Here is a 12990-nt window from a genome sequence, read left to right on the forward strand (position 1 = left end):
TCTTCGCCGGGAGTAAGTGGAAGCCAAGCGCAAGGAGCGCACGTCAACCCAAGCACCCCACCCACCCGCCCCTTCAACCACCGTCTGCCCCACCTGTGACAGAGACTGTAGGTCCCGCATTGGACTCATCAGTCACCTGCGAACTCATTTTTAATGTGGAAGCAAGTCATCCTCGGACTCTTTACAATCTATATTAACGATTTGAAGGAGGGGACCGAGTGTAACATATCAAAGTTTGCAGATGATACTAAGATGGGAGGGAAAGTAGTGAGTGAGGAGGACATAAAAAACCTGCAAGGGGACATAGACAGGCTAAGTAAGTGGGCAGAGATTTGGCAGGTGGAATACAATACTGGAAAGTGTGAGGTTATGCACTTTGGCAGGAAAAATCGTAGAGCAAGTTATTATCTTAATGGCAAGAAACTGGAAAGTACTGAAGTACAAAGGGATCTGGGGGTCCTGGTGCACGAAACTCAAAAGGTTAGTATGCAGGTGCAGCAAGTGATTAAGAAGGCCAATGGAATGTTGGCTTTCATTGCTAGGGGGATAGAATATAAAAATAGGGAGGTATTGCTTCAGTTGTACAAGGTATTGGTGAGACCGCACCTGGAATACTGCGTACAGTTTTAGTGTCCATACTTAAGAAAGGACATACTTGCTCTCGAGTCAGTACAAAGAAGGTTCACTCGGTTAATCCCAGGGATGAGGGGATGGACATATGAGGAGAGGTTGAGTAGATTGGGACTCTACTCATTGGAGTTCAGAAGAATGAGAGGCGATCTTATTGAAACATATAAGATTGTGAAGGGATTGGATCGGGTGGATGCGGGGAAGATGTTCCCGATGATGGGTGAAACTAGAACTAGGGGGCATAGTCTTAAAATAAGGGGCTGCTCTTTCAAAACTGAGATGAGGAGGAACTACTTCACTCAGAGGGTGGTAGGTCCATGGAATATGCTGCCCCAAAAAGCTGTAGAAGCTACATCATTACATAAATTTAAAACAGAAATAGACAGTTTCCTAGAAGTAAAGGGAATTAAGGGTTACGGGGAGCGGGCAGGAATTGGACATGAGTCTAGGTTCGGATCGGTCATGGCCCTGTGGGTAGCGGAGCGGGCCCAGGGGCCGTGTAGCCTGATCCTGCTCCTATTTCGTGTGTCTAATTCTGTTAGATTCAGGAGATGGTTCTGTGATAGTGGATTGGCAGTTAGGATCAGATCAGCCATGATCTTATTGAATGGTGGAGCAGGCTCGAGGGGCCGATTGGCCTACTCCTGCTCCTATTTCTTATGTTCTTATTATGTTCCAAGGGACTGCCTAAGAAGAGAAGAATCTTCCTGACTTTCAGATCAAAAATGTAATTGGTAACATTTTCTCAAATGCTAATACCTCTGCAACTGAATTTAAAAAAAAAACATGATAAGCTACATCATTTAAAAAAAAAAGTTAGCACCTACGTTTAAGCCTCAGTACTAGGCCTCGTCTCCATGACAGCGGAGGAGCTGCAGAGTGAGCGCGCGTGCGCAGAAGGGCTCGGTTCAGCCTCTCCTCACAAGCAAAATGGCAGCGAGTGCGGCGGCGCAGCTTGTGCTGCTGCTGTGTGGAGGTGAGCGCCGCGGGGCGGCTTGTGGTCCCTGAATTACTGAATGTCTTTCGGTTTAAAAGGAAGAAGGATAAAAACACAATCAAAACAATTCATCAGCTTCCTCGGTGCCTTTGATTTAGATGTGTTTTGTCTCTCTTTCTATTGCAGTGGTCGTTTTCCGGACCGCTGCGGTGTCTTCCTTTGCTATAGATTTGGATGAATCGTAAGTAGTCGCACACTGAGTGTGTGGAGAGTGATATAGTGTCTGTCACGCTTGTATTAGACAAGATAGGAAACTACTCACTCGAACTCAACAGGGTGAAACATTTTATTTAAAGCAATCCTAAACCATGTGCATTTGTCAAAAATGCAATTTGTGTCTGTGTTTTATATTAAATGCATATTAATTCCCGCACAGTTTTTTTGGGGGGGAGGGGGTAATTGCAATACTGACCAGGAGTCAAACGAATATAAGAAAGATGATGCTGTGAACTCCTGAAGACGCATTGTGGGTACTTTCAGTTCCCCTCAAGCTATATGTAAATCACAGCCAGGCCAAAGCGTTTGAAAATCACTGGTCAAGTAATGTTCCTATAGGGAGGAAGAATTTCCTGCTGCAGTTTTGTGAAGCGAAATATCTCTAAAATGAGTTACTCCGCTTGGAGTGAGATAGATCAGACTGTGTTAAATGGTAGTTAATTTGTTGCCATGCCAGATGTGATTACGACAGTAAGTTGTGTTCGTATAGAGTTTTGTCATTTATCTTTGCAGGGCAAAATCCAAATTGGAGCTGTGGAATTACTGTAGTCAAGTCTACATTCTATAATGTATGTGAAGTTCACCCTATTAGATTTCAGTGCGTTTGTTTCAGGGGACAGTTCTGTGCATCACTGCTGACAGCAGTCAGTATAACTGCATATGCATGTTTCTGCAATGAATATACTATTTACATAGTGTACAATTTGCAAGGATTGTGGAATATGATATTTTATGAATTTAGATATTGTAGCTACAGCTGGAGGACTGGATGAGAACAGCTGCAGGAACCTTTTCGTGCAATGTATGTTGGCAGCTGTGCTAATTAGAGTCTACTTGCAGTAGATGTGATGACTTTATTTTAAATATGAGCTGTCTTTATTGTGCAGTAAACTATTTACATGTGTCTGTATATGTAAAGTTACAATGATTCGGGCTGGTGGCTGGCTGTGTCCTGCATGTTAATACGGTAATGCTAAAACACAGCATGGCTGCTATGAAGATTTTGCTCACTTTGTGGGAGTGTTGCTTTGAGTGTCCTTGTTGGAAATATATCCTGCTATATATCATTCAAGTGAATGAGTTTTGCTTTGCTGTTAAAGAAAATATATCCATGTTAAGGCCCAGAATAAAAGTGGTCTTAATACACAATACATTTTCCCTTCAAAAATCATATCTCTTACTGACTTAAGATTGGCAGCTGTCTCTCCTCTTCTTTCCTCCCCCGCCCCCCCCCTCTTCCCTTCCATTGACTAGAGTGCAATGGCCAATGCAGCATTCAAACTGATACCTTGGTTGATTTATTGAATTGAACATTGGCCCTTTTGATCTTGATGGCATCACATCTACCCACTAAGCATTTACCCCAAAAAGATAACCTGTAGTTATTGAGGTCACAGTTACAGTTTTTGTGTGACTTTCCTTGAGTACTACTTCATAGAATCAAATAATTGATATCAGTTGAAGATTTTAGCAGAGAGGGTCATGTTGCTTTGTCAAATATGTTCTAAGTACACTGAAATAATTTCTGTAGAATTGCAATTGGTTCTGAATGTGCTAATTTAAAAAAACAAAGTTTGTAGACTGGAAAGATGGGATAATCAAAAATAGTGAACACAGACTTGTCATGCTTGACTAATTTAATGGAATTCTTTGGGGAAATTAGAGTCTGTAGACTTGGAGAATGCAGGAGATAGATATTGGTGTATTTAGACTTTCCAAAAAGACTTAAAGTGCCACATGAGACTTGTTACAAAGTTAAGGTCCCTTTATATTAAATGTAAAGCGGCAGCATGGATGAAGGATGGAAAGCGAAGAGTATGGTTTCAGATTGGGAAGAGGTTAGTGGTGTGCCCCAAGGATATCTTTGGTACCTCTCTTCATATAAGAAAGAAAAAAAAGGAATTTATGTAGCATCTTGCACGTCCTCCAGTCGTCCCAAAGTGCTTTAAAGCCAATGAAGTACTTTTTATTTTTTTGAAGTGTAGTTAGTCACTGTTGTAATGCAGGAAACGTGACAGCCAATTTGCTGTTAAGGTCCCACAAACGGCAATGTGATAATGACTAGATAATAATGCATAAATTATATGCAGATGGGACTAATCTTAAAATTTGCTGACAACAAATTACTCAGCATAGCAAACAGTGTGGAAGAACACGGGCCTTCAGAAGAATATTGACTGGTTAGGGAAATGGGTGATATGTGGCAAATTCAGTTAATTGTAAATAAATTAGAATTACATTCTTTCCGGATCTGATTGACAGCAGCAATAATAGCAGAATCCAAACCCTGCTGTCACATGTGAACTCGCTGGTGTCTCAGTAGGCGGGATGAACAAGTGAATTTTTTTTCGGGGTGGAGGGGGGGGGGGACTAAGAATGGAACTATAACCTAAATAAACTTTAAAACAAGAATTTCAATTGGAAAAAGGGCAAATAGCATTCTGTGTTTTATGTAAAAGGGCAACAATTACAAAAGCAAGGAGGTGATGATAAATCTGTACAAGACACGGTCAGAGCACACTTGGAGCATTGTGTGCATTTTTTGGTATCCAAAAAGTATTGGGATGAAAAAGCTGCAATGTGGATTTACTATCATGATACCAGGGATGAAAGGATATAGGTAGGATCACAGACTTACAAAAATAGGGCTGTTTTCATTAAATTGTTAGAACAGAAGGGGTATGGGAAGGATCTAAAAGCAGTGTTCAAAGTTTTGAAAGGGTTAGGGACAGTAAATAGAATATTATTTCAACTGGTTGGTGAATGGGTAACAATGGGGCATACATTTAGGATTACTACTGAAAACATAAAGGGGATGGTTAGAAGAAATGTTCTTTATGCATCAGGTTATTAGAATATAAAATTCATTACTGTGAGTGGCTGTTGAAGCAGAGTCGATCATAGCATTTAAGAGGGAACTAAAGTAAATATTCGATTGGGGGAAAATATATCAAAGGCTACAGAGAAGAGCAAGATAATGGGATTAGAATAGATAGTGCTGATGAGTTAGGACTGGTACAGTCCTGGTTCAGTGAGCTGAAAGGTACCCTCCTGTGCTGATATTTCTATGGTTTTATGAAACTATTCTAAACACTGTTATACAAACAGGGCTGTAGTAGAGCTTAACTTTCCATTGTTTATGTGCCCAATGATGTGTAAATGGTCTGCAGGGTGAGCTAATTCCCTGTGCTTGTATTACTAAATCTAGCTTTCTTATCCTGGTGGCAGAATTTCAGACCCAGAAAACAACTGGGTCTATGATTCCACCCCAGGATAAGAGAATAGGATTAAGTAGTGTAAATGGTTCACAGTTGGCAGATTCCCAGAATTCAACCTAAACAACCAACAGTACAAAAGTGGCTTAAGATGTGTAAATCAACAGAACACATCCAGTGCTGATTTAGGATGTCCTGTGTGCATCACAGCTTAATATGGAGGTATTTTAGTTGCAATGATGAAACCAAAGTGGACTCTTGGGCAAGGGTTTACTTTGAGAGAATCCTGTTGTGGAAGACTTTTCAATGATTCTTCATATCCCAAGTGTTGTAGCAATCTGTTGGCTGGAAGAATAACTTGGCATGGGATTTAACTTCATATTATTTGTAAATTTGCTTTAAAGTTTGTAATGTATTCTTCTTCACACTTTGATGGTTAATTACTGCAAAGGAAAACATGCTTTGGTTTTGTAAGTTATGCACTGAAATATAAATGAATTCTTTCTTGGGTGCAGCAAAGTTGTGAAACATTTCCTGTTTTTACGTTGTCGTCCATTTTAGTTGCTTTGATGTCTTGGTTCCTGTTCAAAAAATCTTGTGTAAGTAGTGCTGCAGAGGTGAAAAGGAGTAGGCATGCATTTCACTGAGAGGCCTTATGTATGTGACTATGTTGTTGGATTGTCTATACTGCTCCAACTCTGTAGAAGCAAATAGCTATAGCATCTCTTTAAAACTAAATGTGTTTTAGTAATCACTTAGATTTTTCAATGCTTTCATGGTATAAATATATTTAAGGGCTAAAATTGGTTATATGTAAACACCTCAAGAGTTACATCAAAGCAAGCAGTTCAAAGTCTCCCCAGCAGCTCTGTTTTTAAATTGAATATTGTTTGCAAATATTGAAGTATAAGGTCTCTAAATGGCTCCCTGGGTAAATGCACCATATAGTCTGATGAGTGGGACAAACAAGTTGTTAGATTGAATTATTGGCCTATGCTAAGATAGTTGATCTTGGGTAAGGTGCTACATTTGATCAGTGTTTCTGAGAAAGGATGTGGAGAAAAAAAATCAACCAGGGTTCAAGCTTCTGACTCTCATATATTAAGTTTGGTTTTTTCCTTCCTTCTGATTGTCATGGGCCACAGCAAAAAGAGCACTTCAGAACTTTTCCTGTGTCCGCCAATTACTGTTGCAGCAAAAAATAAATCATGAAAATGGTTGATATCAGAAACCATATGAAAGTCTAGTATGTATCTAAGGGTATTGTATTATCTAACCCCAGGACCACAGAATAACAGTTTTTTAAACTCACGAGAAAGAAAAATCTAGTCATGTGGCAGTTTTTGTCATGTCCAGCTTTGCACGCATTGGGCTAGATGTTGCTGGAGCAGGGCATCTCGCGACTTTTTTCTGCAGCATTCAGCTTCAAAAAAAATTTGCGTCTCAACCTGCCTGAAGTGCGAGTTGCTAACGGAGTGGTGAGGACAACAGGACATCTGGGACCTTGGTGAACAACAGGACCAACGGGGCATCTCCTTAACCAGTGAGATTTAAGGATTGAGAAATAAACGGAGGAAGGACTGAGAAGGGGAGTAAATTAGAGTGGGTGAATTCAATGTCAAATCAAGCACAGAAAGAGAAATAGAGAGAGGGAAAGAAAGATTGGATTAAGAGAGAAAAGAAAAAGACGGAAAGGAAAAGTTTAAAAAAAAAAAATTAAATTAATTTGACATTTTAAAAATCTCCTAAAATATTTCACCACCTGAAGGAATGACTCCACAGTTTAAATATTCACTTTTTAGGCCTGTGAGGTTGATTGGCAGTCATTAACAATAACAACTTGCATTTATATAGTGCCTTTAATGTTGTAAAACGTCTCGGAGTTTCACTGGAGTGTTATCCGAACCACATAAGGAAATATTAGCAAACAGGACACCACAGTTGTAAACAGTCTGGTTCAGCCTCAGACAGTGACCAGGGAGAAGGATAGAGTCGGTGGCTTGGGAACGGAGTTTGTGGCGTGGTCCAAAGCCAATGGCTTCAGCCTTCCCAATATTTAGTTACAATGATCACTTTGTTATAATGGTATTTATGCTATTAATTACTAGACTTGACTTTCTGTGATGAGTTTAATGTGCAAGGTACTTTTGAAGTGTAGTCACTGTTGTAATGTAGGAAACACAACAGCCAATTCGTGCACAGCAAGGTCTCACAAACGGCTTTTAAATAAATGACCAGATGTGTTGGTTGAGGTATAAATGTTGGCCAAGATACTGGGAGAACTTCCCTGCTCTTTAAGTAGTGCCATGGATCTTTTATGTTTATCTGAGAGGGCAGATGGGGCCTCGGTTTAATGTTTCATCTGAAAAATGGCCCCTCCGACAGTGCAGTGTAGCTTATGTGCTAAAGCATCGCACCGGCGAAGCATCCGGGAAGGCGCCGAACACCTCGAGTCTCTTCGCCGGGAGCAAGCGGAAGCCAAGCGCAGGCAGCGCAAGGAGCGCACGCCAACCCAAGCACCCCACCCACCCGCCCCTTCAACCACCGTCTGCCCCACCTGTGACAGAGACTGTAGGTCCCGCATTGGACTCATCAGTCACCTGCAAACTCATTTTTAATGTGGAAGCAAGTCATCCTCGGTTCCGAGGGACTGCCTAAGAAGAGAAGATGTGAAGTGTCTGGAGTGGGGCTTGAACCTCTGACCTTCTGATTCCAATTTGTGGGAGCTGCCACTGAGCCAAGGTTGGCAATTGTTAGTAAGATAGTATATTTCAGTCAGTTGGTAGAGAATATTGGAAGTTTTGGAATAAATACCATATTCAATACGTGAGAAATTTAAAGTCTCAGCATGTTTAGCTTCCTTTCTATACAATGTATCTATTTGTTTCTTGTTTTGTATAAATTTGGTACAGTAATGTAGTTTTGCTAACGTGGCAGATTGTGAGTGGAACACTATAATTGTGAGTGGAACATTTATTCGATGTGAGTTATAATTGCATTTGGTACTGCTGCTGAAAGTCAGTACATAACAACAACTTTCATTTATATAGCATCTTTCAGACAATGAAACAACCCAAGATCATTTACAAGAGGGTTGGAGGACATTGTGCAGAAAGTTAGGGGTGGTGATTGTAGGCACAGGGAAGGAGATAGACTTTTCAAAATGATGACAGTAGGAAGGCAGAGTGACTTTGGAGTGATGCAGGGGTCTGGAGGCTGAAGGCTCTGCCACTGATGATTGGGGAAGGGAAAATTCGTACAGTGGGCCAAAGATGGAAAAGCAGAGGGTGTATGCTGGGATGTAGGACTGGAGAAGATTACAGCAGTAGGGTGGGATAAGGTTGAGATTTGGTTTCTAGCCTATCAGGTTGACTAGAAACCAATAGTGTTAAATAACTGAATTTGTTCTTCAATGATTTTTTTTTCAAATGCTAGTGGCTTAAAGGATAACCATTCTGATTGGGTTGTGAGGTACATAACAATAGTTAGCTATGGTTTTTTATTCGTTCCTGGGATGTGGGTGTCGCTGGCAAGGCCTTGAACCTCTGTAGTCCCGTGTAGTGAAAGTATTGCCACAGTGCTGTTAGGGAGGGAGTTCCAGGATTTTGACCCAGCAACGATGAAAGAATGGCGATATATTTCCAAGTCAGGATGGTGTGTGACTTGAAGGGGAACTTGGGAGGTGATGGTGTTGTGATTCAGATCATGTCACATCAGATCTGTCAATTGAGCACAATTAGAAATTAGTTATTGTTACTCAACTCGAGCAGCAAGTTAGTAAATCCTGAAATGGACATCGGCTTGACCTAGTGCAGTGTTGCTTACTTTTCCAATTACTGCCTTGCTCGAGTGCCACTCTTTTTGGAAAGCTAAAGCATGCTGCACCGTGGAGACATAGGTGTGTACTTGCACTTCCCTGTGTAGGGAGATCCTAATCTAGATTGTTGTGGGCAGGAGAAGAAAAATAATGGGTTCGGGCTAATAATTCCATCTTAATTGGGTCCTTTCACTGGAGAGCAAATAATAGGGGCAACAGCACTGAATTGCAAGCTCCAGAGGTATGTGGAACAGCGTGTGTTTAGGGTGAGGCATGGGCTACTCAATGAGCACCGTCTAGCTATTTCTTGTACACTGCTAGGAGTTGTGTTACTACAATGGGTGGAGCTTGAGTAGGCATACTGTGCCATGCATAGTTTGTGCATGGTGGGTCCATGAGTGATCCAGTCTCGGATAATCTGCAGAACTGCTCATTTTCTGCTGTTGGTGGTAAAGCCCTGCCACAGGAGCGTAATGCCTGAGATTCCTGACTCATTCTGGGTAATTCTAACCTAGCCGCCAGTCAGGTTTATGGGGTGGTGGGGGTCGTCTGGGTGTAATACAGGCAACTCACCTATCAGATTTTACTTCCCACTGAAAACAGGTTAAAATTACCCCAATTATGTCTGAAGCCTGTATAATTTATAAAGAACATCTGAATCTTCTCACTGTTCTGATACACTTCAATAGCACCCCATGTACTCTCCTATAGTAAAGTCACCCTATTGTGGTGACAGTACCATGTTAACCTATTTTGTGTATTCAAAATAGAGTAACAGATGCCTGAAAGTGTTGCAAGTTTGTTGGGTTCAAGACATTGTAAACTGAGAGCAAAGCTCAAGCTGGTTATTAAAGGGGAGAAAACATTTATGTAGAATTTTTTTAATGCCAATTTCCTGTCCTCCTATCCTCAAGGCACTGACTCCATTTTGTAACAATGGCTCCACAGGTGCTGAATTCCCTCTCTGGTACCTCACCCAGTGGTCATTATTCATGTGTTCATGCCTTGATGGTGAGTTTTGGTTGGCCATTTGACTTTGGAGGACATCGTAGCTAAGCCTAGTCCTACCCTCACACGACATCTATACATGCATCCTTCCAGGAGAGTTTGATGATGGTGCTCAGGATCAGGAACATGGTTTTACTCTCCCTAACCCAGGAGGGCAGTGACTCACTAAATAAATTGAACCATTGGGGGGGACACTAGGCAATCCTGTCTGAATATAATACTAGCCCAAGGAAAGTACATATACGCTATATTAGCCTGTATGTTTCGATGCACATATTTAAAAAATTAAACCTATCGCGTTTAATATCCTGTAATTTCAGTGAAGTGTCTTCTGAATGTGCAGAACCAGTGTTTTGATTCCTCTCTTGAAAAAAGAAAGACTTGCATTTATATTGCAGCTTTCACGATCTTAAGACATTCCGAACCGCTTTACAGTCAATAAAGTGTAGGAAATGCAGCAGCCAATTTGCACACAGCAAGGTCCCACAAACAGCAATTTGTTCATGACCAGATAATCTGTTTTTAGGTGTTGGTTGAGAGGTAAATATTGGCCAGGATACCAGGCAGAACTCCCCTGCCCGTCTTCAAAATAGTTCCATGTAAACCTTTACGCCCACCTGAGAGGGCAAACTGCTTTGGTTCAATGTCTCATCCGAAAGACGACACCTCCGACAGTGCAACACTCCGACAGTGCAGCACTGGAGTGTCGGCCTAGCTTTTGTGCTCAAGCCCCTGGAGTGGGACCTGGAGATGCTCTGATGTATGTTGGTGGGTAGGGAGGAAAGAAAGAGAGGGGCCTCTGTGTGTCCTGTAGCAGCTTCATACACTTGCGTGAGAGTTGGTGCTGCAGAATAACACCACTGTCATTTTAGTGCTGGAAATCTTTCATCAGCCCTGATGCTACCTGGAAACAGCATATTGTGTGTTGTCCTTTTTTAAAAATTGCATTCTTGACGACTGTATCCTCAGGATATGACCATATATACTTTATATAAGAGAGAGGTTATGACCTAATTTTTCACGCTTGAACACAACAGGCATATTCTGGTTTTGAAGGAACTGGCTTCCAAATGTTATTGACACATCACTACTAAAAGAAACATTTATGAGCTTACACATCCGCTCTAGCCTGTTGCATGATCCTTTACCAGTAAAGAAAATAAATCCCCATGACCTGGATGTTTCATGTAACCTGTTCACTGTAATTGTGCATGCCATGCCATTGCGTTTTCAGGTAGGATGAGCTGCATATGTTGGAAATCCCTGAATTGTTTCCCGTTTTCCCCAAACTTTATTATTAAAATTACAGAGCTTGCACAGTAACCCTTTAGTTTTCAGGACTTAATTGCAGGGTTTTTCTTAATCAGGTTGAGTTTATTTGGGAAGGTGCATTCATTGTGCAGTGGAGTGATTCACACAATTGAAACATGACAGTGGTACATGCACATGAATTATCACTGGGCGATAGATGCTGTCTGTATAGCATTCCAGAATTGGTATTAAAGTGAGACAAACATTTCCAAAGCTTGTACCTTCCCGTAGAACTTCTTGATGGTTAATTGAGTCCCAGGTGTTTTCACTTGTGAAAGATTCCTAATGGCAAAGTAGAGTCCGTTTTAACTGCACTCGGGGTAACCAGGGTATGTGCACCCAGTATAATATACTTTGGGATTAACGGCAAGTCTTGCTATGTCCAACTTGGCTGTAGAAATAGTCCTGCTTGGTTTTCACTGTACAGGAAACTTTGTGTTATCCGGAGGCTAAATGTCCGGCAAGCTCGAGCCACCGGCAAAAATCAGGAGCTGTTTTGTTAAGTTTTTTTTCTTCTCGTGGCTTTTTTTTCAACAGTCAGGCTCTGCAAAGTCTCTCTGAAGCTGTTGCTAAGCGACAGAGACGCTTCCAAGGTACGGCCGACTGTTTAGAAGCTGTTGTTAAGCAACAGTATTTGTTGCCAGATAAGGAGCTGAAAAGCTCCTTATGCTTCAACATTAACGCTGGTTTGTCCGGCAGTTTTGAGGGAACGGCAACAGCTCGGTCCCATCGGTGCCGGATAGCACAAAGTTTCCTGTACCTTGCTCACCCCTAGAGGTTCAGAAATTGGCCTTTGTGAATTCATACCATAGACCGCCATCGCTGATCAGATGTGTAGAGTATCTACAATCAATAACAGAAATAAAAACTGGAATTTCCGTTCATTCCGAAAAGATTAAGAGTGTGGTGTCTTGGATATAATCTGTATTAGAAACATAATTCTGTATTTGTTGACAACATGATGATTTTATTGCAGGTTTAAAGAAAATAGAGAAGATGAAATTTGGTTAGTAGATGTAAGTATGGACTTCCTTTTCCTTTTTTTAAAATTTAAAAACAAAATGCAGCATGCTTAATGTCGATATAATTTTAGTGAACATTTTCCAATGCAGCTATTTACTTCCGACTGCATCCACCACCAAAAATAACACTACAGTTGATGATGATCTTTAGAGGATTAAGAGTAGCTTGTTTTTCAGTTAGATGCTTGTGTTGTTTATACAGGGCACACTTCATCTATCCACTGATGCTGTATGTTATGCTTACCATTCTACATGTGCGAGTGTGTGTGGAACTGAAAGGGTTAGACTGCTTACTGTCTGAAATGGGCTGTGACCTAAATATTAAGTGTCTCTTCACAACACTATGCACAAGCAGACTTTTTTTGCTAATTTATTATTGCATAAAGAATGACCCCACTATATTCACATCCTTGGTTTTTGGACAAACCTAGGCATTGACACAACAACAGCTCAACATGCAAATCATGGGTGTACAGATCTTCAGGAATTTTTGATTTTGACACCTAAATCCTTTTCCTTTTCCATGTAGGCTATTGATCTTTAAGATAACATCAGAGTAACCAAGTACATACTGCTTTTATAAAATGTGAATGGATAGCAGTCCAGTAGTCTTTTTAGTTTAAGAAGTCTTATCCCAAAGTTAAAACATATATTTAAAAAAATCCTATTCTATTTGTATTTCTCAGACAGTAACCAGTTCAGTTTACTCCTGAGAAAACACTTTTTATGCTGGATGTTACTGGCTGTTGAAACCACAGTTGAGGAGGAAGGGTT

General features: G+C 40.9%; 1 protein-coding gene across 2 annotated transcripts in view; it reads left to right on the top strand.

The window, feature by feature from the left end:
* Nucleotides 1-1525: 1525 nt before the first annotated feature.
* Nucleotides 1526-12990, top strand: part of tmx3b (thioredoxin related transmembrane protein 3b) — a 151145-nt gene continuing 139680 nt past the window's right edge. The window contains exons 1-3 of one of the 2 annotated variants that reach the window (XM_085993443.1): nt 1526-1606; nt 1754-1808; nt 12171-12210. In XM_085993443.1, coding sequence (XP_085849569.1) covers nt 1561-1606; nt 1754-1808; nt 12171-12210 — 141 coding nt within the window. In that variant the 5' untranslated portion in view covers nt 1526-1560. The remainder of the gene's footprint in view (nt 1607-1753; nt 1809-12170; nt 12211-12990) is intronic. The other variant, XM_085993442.1, reaches the window with a different exon arrangement.

This window comes from Somniosus microcephalus, chromosome 7 (genome assembly GCF_052327205.1).
Source record: "Somniosus microcephalus isolate GS21.2 chromosome 7, FLI_Smic_1.0, whole genome shotgun sequence".
NCBI lineage: Eukaryota > Metazoa > Chordata > Chondrichthyes > Squaliformes > Somniosidae > Somniosus > Somniosus microcephalus.